This window comes from Lithobates pipiens, unplaced genomic scaffold, assembly GCF_037356315.1.
Source record: "Lithobates pipiens isolate NorthernLeopardFrog02 unplaced genomic scaffold, aLitPip1_a1.2 Scaffold_22, whole genome shotgun sequence".
Lineage (NCBI taxonomy): Eukaryota > Metazoa > Chordata > Amphibia > Anura > Ranidae > Lithobates > Lithobates pipiens.
This window is the reverse complement of record NW_027507784.1, coordinates 172,473,542-172,482,430: the sequence shown is the minus strand read 5'-3', so window position 1 is coordinate 172,482,430 and position 8,889 is coordinate 172,473,542. Positions and strand designations below refer to the sequence as shown.

Below are 8,889 nucleotides of genomic sequence, written 5' to 3'. Positions count from 1 at the left end.
GGGTTGAGGTGAGTTTCATGGGCTTAGCCTTTATTTTTTAAACATAAACATTTCAGATTAAATTTTGGAAGAATTCTTTAGCAGTACAATAAGCAGTTCTTAGACAATAGATCATGACATTTATATATAAATGAAGCCCTTGCAATGTCAGTTACCCCAAACATTTATGGATAAAGCATTCCCCAGCTGCTAAATCTAGATCAGAATAAATGATAATGTTTTATATTTTGGTGATATAGCACAGTGACATTTGGGACATACACCCTAAGGTATAATGCTTGCACTCAGAAATGCAAGTCTGGCATATAAAGGCTCTTCAAAAAGCAACACATCACAATTGAAGGAGGATGGTTAGCATTCATGTCAAGCTATGTGCAGTATATATTAACATTTAAAATTATCTTTATATTTATGATACATGAGTAGTGTTTTAACAGACTGACATCCAGCAAGACCAGCTTTTCATAGCTCTTATTTGCTGAGCGTCATCTTTTTAACTTTGTATGTGGTTTTTCATAAAAATTATTAGTAAAATATTTATTTTCTTTGCTACTTTTTGATCCTACTTTTTGATCCTTTTGAGCCATAGTAGCCGCTTTTGTTTCTTTGGGAGATCCCCTCTCTTGTGATTCTCCCTAAGAAAATATTTTTTGTGTGTTTAAAATTATCAACATGGAAGTTTATTAAAAAAACAGATTACTATTTTTGGTCCTGTTTTCCAGGAAATCTCCAGTCAAAAGAAAAATATAGGTTTGTTTTTAAATCTACAGTGTATTTTTAAATATATTGATTGCTCCTTTAAATCACCTGTAGAGCATGTTAGTGTTTGTTCATTGTATTCACTATTAATAAAGTGCAAGTCATAAATACTGATACAGAAAATGTAAGCATATCGCATACCTCAATCCATAGCAGTAATTTAGAGTATAGTCATCATAAATATTTTTGTTTAAATCTTGAGACAACTTCTGGAGCTTGTAGAGTCAAGGAAAAGTGCACCACTTCCCCCCTGATGACTTTGTCACTCCTCCACACATCTCAGTACAATCCAAAAGAAAAGCCATACATTGGTGATGTCTTCACAGGTAGATCATTGATCATCTGACAAGCTTCAGCACATGGTCCCACCCAGGACCATGAACTCCTGGAGCTTATTAGAGTAGAACCTAACCACCCAGCAGTTTTGAGGCCCACAGGAGCTCTTACAATTATGTGCAAGTATTCTCAGCATGCGGTGTCTGTGCTCCCCTTGTCGTTCTACTGCCAGCACTTCCATCTACTTCTGCTCTGTTTTAGGGTTTGGAATCTGTGGTTGCCTTGATTGGGCAGACCGGGATTATGTGACTCCAGAACATGTGCACAGGAGTTACTACATCTTAGCACAATAGCATGCTGAGACTGCACACTGAGCTGTGCATGCTTGGCTTAGTGGACAATTAGAAAAAAAGAAAAGCTAGCAGGCAGAAGAAAGGCATATATGACAGAAGAGACCTAACTAACAGAGTATCTTTTGACATAACAAATACTATGTAAACCTACCAAAGATTTATTAATCTGATTAGCCATTTATTTAGACTCTGGTATCATCAGACTTCTGTAAAAAAACAGACTTTATACTCTTGAATTGTTATAATTCTACAGCTTTACCTTCCATCGGTCACTGGATTTTTTATTATTTATTGTTTCCCTTCTTGACAGATCAAGCATATTAGTCTGGGAGGTCATGCTCTCTACTGCCCGAGATTGGTGCTAAAATAAAAAAAACTATCATAAAATAAAGTTGTTACTGAAAAGGCTTGGATAAGTAACAGCCTTACCCTACTACAGCAGCCCAGATAGTTTGTCAGCTATCAGCTGATCTGAGATATTGTGTGACATCTGCTCGGCTGTCCATTTTGGATTGCATAAAGTGTAGTGCTAAAAATCAAAATTAGTGGCCTAACAAAATCAGTGCCAAAAACCACATATGTGTGTGAGAAATTATACAAATGAATATATAATAATTAATATAATATCAAATATGTATTGTGCTTAATTAGTGATAACGTGGCCAAAATAATAAAGCATTAAACCCATATACACTGCATTTGTATGTGCCCAAATAAATTAACATCACACAAAAAAACAAAAAAATAAAATAATAATAAAAATAAAACTATGTAAAAAGATAGATAATGTCAAGCTCCAACCGATAGATAAATAGGATTTATCTATCGGTTGGAGCTTGGCATTATCTACATTTATCTGGAGAGAGCTTGGCATTATTTACATTTATCTGGAGAGAGATCTTCCATAAGTTTGGGGACGCAATGCCAGAAACTTCCCTTATCTGCTGACATTATAAAGCATGTCTGACCCATAGAATGTACGCTCCTTTGGGTCTGAACCATCTGGTAAGCCCACATCTGTAGAGGTGGTGGTATCGTCACGTGGGTGGTTGCACATTGCATCCTTAGATTTGGTCAGTGTCATTTGCAGCCTTGTCATGCAGCCTTGTCAGTGTCATTTGCAGCCTTGTCATGCAGCTTTGTCATGCAGCCTTGTCAGGGTCATTTGCAGCCTTGTCATGCAGCCTTGCCAGTGTCTTTTTCAGCTTTGCCATTTAAAAATGGCACCCCCGAGATACAGAGCCAGATGTCCTTCTTTCTGCCACCTTCGGCCATTCTCGGCAGCTTTCGGCCATTCTTTGCGGCTTTTGGCCACCTTCTGCTTTTCATGGCGGTTTTCAGCCATTCTCGGCGGCTTTCGGCCTTACTCGGCCGCCAAGAACGTCTGAGAGTGGCTGAAAGCTGCCGAGAACGTCCGAAAGCCACTGAGAATGGCCAAAAGCATCCGAAAGTCACCCACAGGCTCACAATCGGCGGGGGATCGGCCGTCCACTCTTGGAATGACGAGAAACTTTTACCCTTAAAAATCTCCATTGGCGACGTTTAAAAAATTCTACAGGTTGCATGAGTTACAGAGTAGGTCTGGGGCTAGAATTATTGCTCTCGCTCTACCGATCACGGCGATACCTCACGTGTGTGGTTTGAACACCATTTTCATATCGCTTCTGCATGCGAGCTCGGTGGGATGGGGCGAGTTTAAAAAATGTTTTTTTCTTATATATTTTACCTTTTATTTTTACATTGTTCTTTAAAAAAAATAAAAAATTGTGTCACTTTTATTCCTATTAGAATGAATCTACACCTCCCTTGTAATAGAAAAAAAGCATGACAGGACCTTTTAAATATGAGATCTGGGGTCAAAAAGTCCTCAGATCTCATATTTACACTAAAATGCAATAAAAATAAAATAAAAAGAATGTTGTAATTTGTAAAAAAAATGGCCCTTTAAGAGCTATGGGCAGAAGTTATGTTTTGACGTCGCTTCTGCCCCTCCATGGTATGGAGATGGGGGAGGGCCATCTTCCCCTCACTTGTCTCCATACCACACACAGAAGAGAATCCGATCACAGCATGAATCTGCCACAGAGACCACTATTATCGGAAACCGAACCGCCGGGCGAAGAAGCGAATACCAGGGTGATGGCAGCTAGCTGCTGCCATAACAAAGATATCCCTCTTCAAAGTTACGATGTATATCGGCGTGCAGCGGTCCAGAAGTGGTTAAGGTGAATCTCAAAATTGAATCAATTCTTTCACAGCCAAATACATTGTGAATGTATTTTCACATACTATAATGCATTTTATAAGAACACAATAAAAAAACATGTTTCTCTTGTTTTTTGAAGAATGCCTTCTAGAAATGTCACAGAGGTTTTGGAATTTGTTCTTCTTGGCCTTTCCAGTAACCCAAAAGCTCAAGTTATTCTTTTTCTTATCTTTATGATTGGTTATATGGTCATTTTGATTGGAAACGTTCTCTTCATTATTCTAATTGTAACAGATGCCAATCTTCATACACCTATGTATTTTTTTCTTTCAAACCTCGCTTTTTTGGATATCTGTTATTCGACTTCAACTATACCAAGGATGCTAAGAGATTTTGTTTCAGTAAGGAAGGTAATCTCTTATGCGGAATGTGCAGGACAGATGTACATTTCCCTTTCCTTGGGAGAAACTGAGTGTGTTTTGCTAGCCGTAATGGCATATGATCGTTTAATAGCTATATGTTATCCATTACACTACACTACTATTATAAGTTATATGGTCTGCGTCAGAATAGCTGTTGGTACATGGTTATGTGGATTTGTTCTTTCTATTTCCCATGTGACTCTTACATTCAATCTTAATCTTTGTGGAAACAATGAAATAAATCATTTTCTGTGTGAAGTACCCGAAATCCTATCTCTGTCATGTGAAAATATTATCTTAGTTGAATTCATTATCTTTATGGTTGGTGTGATTATCCTTATGACCCCTTTCACATTTATTGTAGGGTCTTATGTTAAAATAATCTTGAGTATCCTTAAAATTGCATCATCATCTGGACGGAGAAAAGCCTTTTCTACATGTGGATCTCATATGATAGTTGTGACAATATTTTATGGTTCAGCCATGGCTGCCTACATGAAACCTAGGTCAAGCTCAATTCCAGGAACTGACAAAGTGATTGCAATTTTTTATATTATTGTAACTCCAATGTTAAACCCTATTATTTATACTCTTAGAAATAATGATGTTAAGGCAGCACTTCTGAAATTTAGAAATAGATATTCTTTCTGTTAATAAGAGAGAAAAGGTATGCTCAGACTTTAAATCAATGTTGCCATCACACTATGATCAATGTGGCTATGGCTACCTTAGAGTTTTAGCAAATACTCATGGCTAATAGTTCCTTGGAGGAGGTTGTTTTAAACAATTCTCTCCAGAAAATTATTCAATTTTGGAAAATAATTTTTACTTCCAATTTGTCCCCAGCAATTATGTGTGTACAAAATTTCTGTTGCTCAGTTTACTGAAATGTTATGTCATTTTTGCCAAATTATCATTAAAGAAAGGCCATGTATAACCAGAGTGTGGCTATTTTTTTTAGTAGCCTTACTTTTTTTATTGTCTTTCAACTTATGTCCAATACTTGTAAACCTTGCTATAAAAATTAAAGAATTGTTCCTGTAATGTGTCAACAATGTGATGTTGAAAGTCACCAGCATAGCCCTCCAATAAATCAATCTCAGAAAACAATATTGTTTTATTAGAAAACCTTGACCGATCTTTGTTTTTTCTGAACAAAGAACAAACATTGGTTGTATGCAATATGAATGCAATATATTAAATCTTTAGATTAGGTGGCTACAATTTTTTGTCAGGTTTTATTTTCACCAGGTGATCCTGCCAGTAACACACCTCCTGTCCTAGGGTGACAATCTATACCCACCTTACAATGTCTATTGAGGAGCAGCGTTGTAATCATACAACAGGATTACAGAACCCCTCCCCCTCTAATCTTCTCCATAACATAGGAGGAGGTGTTTTTTAGTTACTGAGATAGCTAAGAACATTGTAACTGATAAGAGTGAAGCACAGGCAGAGAGCACATGAAGTTAACAGCTCACAGGATTTCTGGCAAAAGACATTACCTCCAGCATCAGTGCAAACCAAACAAGAGGCCCATAAAATCAGGAAGCACACCTATGGTTCTCTTAGGGTGACTTGTGGAGTGCTGGCGAGATTGCTCTGAAGTAAGCACCCTGAGGATTTTTTAGACCTTTGGTGTGGGTTGGAAGCAAGCACCTTGAGGGTCCTAGGAGCCATCTGTGTGGTCTCAAGCGGATTTGACCTGCATTGAGGGGTCAAACCACATGGTGAGGAGTTTGGCTATTTTCGGTGGTGGAAGATCTATCCCACTGGTGTGCTAGCACAAAAGAAGGATTAACCCTGCAGGAACTGACACAAATTGCACGTGTGTTGAGACTTGGTTTTATGAGTGTTTAATAAAATTCTTTATGAAGCACTGTATGGAAGACACCTTGAAGATCTTTGTTTATTAATATGGACAATTTGAAATTGTTAGGTGAGTGTGTCTCTAAGCGCTGGGAATATAGTATATACATTTGGGGACCCATTTGTGGTAATAGGGTCTTTATAGCTGCTGTAGTACTTGATTTCTTGGGGAGTTTTCATATGTGCTGACTTTTAAACATTAAGAATTGGGAAAATTGCAAGGCACTGTGAGGGGGGGGGGGGGGGGGGGAGCTGTGTCAGGCTGTGATGCTAGAGCCAGCACAGAAGCTATGGGAAGTGTTGGCAAAAGCGTTTTTAGAGAAGATGCCGTTTCCTAACTGTTCTAGAGCCCTTTATGGCAAGCATGTGAGGATGACCACCAAACTCAGAGTCAAAGCATTTTTTATTGTCCTCCTGGGTTTGGTAGATGCCCACCTCCATTTTGTTGCAATTTATTTTGAGCATTTCACAGTAGAACTAAGACTGTATAAGGGAGAGCAGCAGCCTGGGAGATAGGGCAGGTTGTGTCTGTTAGAGCTAAATGGAGGTGGGGGTGTTGGGTCTCACCGAAGAAATGCACAACAACATTCTTCTTTACTCAGGAGGGGGTACAATACAGTTGTTCACCAGGAACCTGTCGGTGGCCCTACAGATTTTTTTAGATCCTGGAGGAATACATAAATCATAAACACCCTTAAAAATAGGGATAGCAATCTAAGCTAGAGCAGTGAGGAAGCTGGCTGGCAAAGGAAGGATCACTATTTAAAGTGTTACTAAACCCACAACAGTAAAATCAGTCTGCATATGCAGAATAGCATGCTTGTTATATTCACTGTGGAACTTAAGGAATTAATCCTCTGCATTGTGTAAAAAGGCTCTTTGATCCTGTACGCATACATCCTTCCCTCCTGCACTGTCTATCTGGGGAAGGCCAGCTAACACACAGGCAATAGCTAGCCTGCACATGCTCAGTTGTGTCTTTTATGCTGGAGAGAACATTTCCTTGTTCTCAGAGCTAGCCAGGTCACATGATATTGATATCACAAATGTAGGTGTGTATACAGGCTATAGTGTAAATCTCCTCCTACCTGAACACACATGTAGCCAGGGCTGGCTATTATGCCTAAAAATATGGAGGCATTTTCTGTGTTAATAATGTGGGGTTGGATCCCTCTAGTGTTTGCTAGACTCTTGTATGAATTTCCCTTTCCTGGTGATAGGGTTTAGAGCAAAGCATCAAGGGATGTGTAGTTCAGAATGCTGAAGTGACTAGGCCAGCAGGACTGATCTGAACTACAATTAACAGAATGCTGAGTGGACAGAAGGGATTGCTAGGTAAGGATATAAAAGTGGTTGGCATGGCCTATATCTGTCTCTCTGGACGATGTTTGACTCTGCCCACAGGAGGTCTGTGGTGTGAGTTGCTGAGGATTTCTAGCCTACACAGCGGGGAGCCGGACAACTATACCCAGAGGGATCTCTGCGGACAGCATAATTTTTTCTGTGCAGCGGACTGGAGGATGTTCCAGGTCATCCAGAGATGCCTGCAATCCAAATACCAGTCGGCTGCAGCATGGCGCGGCAGACGCCATTACCCAGAGCCGGGATCCAGAGAGAGAGAGTTCCTGTTGAAGTCTTATCTGCTTCGTTGCCAACTTCATCTGAGTTCCAGATGGTGTGCGGGCATAGCCCATGTTTTAGTTAAGGACATTGCTTTCGGACATCATTCACACAGTTTAGCTGATGGTACTTGTAGCCCCACAGAACTTAGATCCTATGCTATAACGAACACTGAAAGCAGACATCAATGCCCAGTTCACATTTTTGGTTCTAGTAGCTATATTGGAAAATACCATTAGGATCATAAAAGAAAAAGGTTATAATATAACAAGGAGAAACCAAGATTCTGCCAAATTTTACAACACAAAGAGGCTAGCTGAAGATATCTGGATTTCAAGGAATAGCTTTTTACTCTTTTATTTTTCTTGTTCCTCATCGGCCTTAATTGCATTGGATTGCATCTAAAGAGAGCCATCCTATTTGAATATAATAGTCTTTATATTGTTTCTCCATATTGTGCAGGATTTACTGGCCTGTGAGTTGAGGAGGCAGAAGGAAGAAATCTGACACAGAAGATATAGTGTCAGTTATCTACCCTCCTGTTAACCTGTTCACATAGGTTTCTGTGATTGTGTTAATAGTTGTGTTCTTTCACAATCAAAGGAACGTTGCACCATCATATTTTATTTTTGATAAGTTTGGATGAAATAGTTGTGTGTGTAGGAGTGTTTCTTACTAACCGGCAAAGTTGACTTTTTTGTGTCCTCATTAATACAGTAAACATATTTGAATTGTTTCTCTAATACTGTGTGAGTCTCTATTTACTACTACAGTTGGTGAGATGAGGGAACCCTGGGTGTCAGAGGTAATGGAGGATTTGCAGTTGAAGTAATCAGTGGGGTACAGAGTCTATTAGCAGCCCTCACGGTACTGCTACACACAGCTCTGGACAAACTCTGCAGTTTATCATGTGACTGTGGTATACAGATCAGACAAAAAGGTATATAGTGGCAGTATTTTAGTGTGAACAGAAGATTTATCAGCTGTGGGCACTGTGGGTGGGCAGATTAACTATTTTCATATTACTGGGTTTAGTAACACTGTGAGTGAGCACATTTATTTGTCATTGCACGTGTGGCAGTGATTTTAGCGAAAAGTGGTAATCATCTTTATGATTTGTTTATAGTATGAAGACACTCATAAGAACATTGTGTATGTGGACTGACACAAGAAATATACAGCTTTATTTTTTCAAGGGACTGGAATAATATTATATTTTTCATATACAGTATGTTTTGCAATATTGATTTAAAGATTTAATGAATGATTTATTTTGTGGTTCGCTATATTCAGATCATATTGTCTTTTTAGACTATATGTCACATTTAGCTTTTAGAAAGATTTTAAAAAAGAGTTTACTCAAAGGATGATACACGGTATTGGA

At 38.8% G+C, this 8,889-nt stretch overlaps 1 protein-coding gene across 1 annotated transcript; it reads left to right on the top strand.

Annotated features, from left to right (window-relative positions):
* Positions 1-349: 349 nt before the first annotated feature.
* LOC143925462 (olfactory receptor 5V1-like) lies at positions 350-4,939 on the top strand. The gene is made up of 2 exons (XM_077449993.1): positions 350-750; positions 3,734-4,939. The coding sequence occupies exon 2, from the start codon at positions 3,735-3,737 to the stop codon at positions 4,668-4,670; it is 936 nt and encodes a 311-aa protein (XP_077306119.1). The 5' UTR covers positions 350-750; position 3,734; the 3' UTR covers positions 4,671-4,939.
* The last annotated feature ends 3,950 nt before the right edge of the window (positions 4,940-8,889 follow it).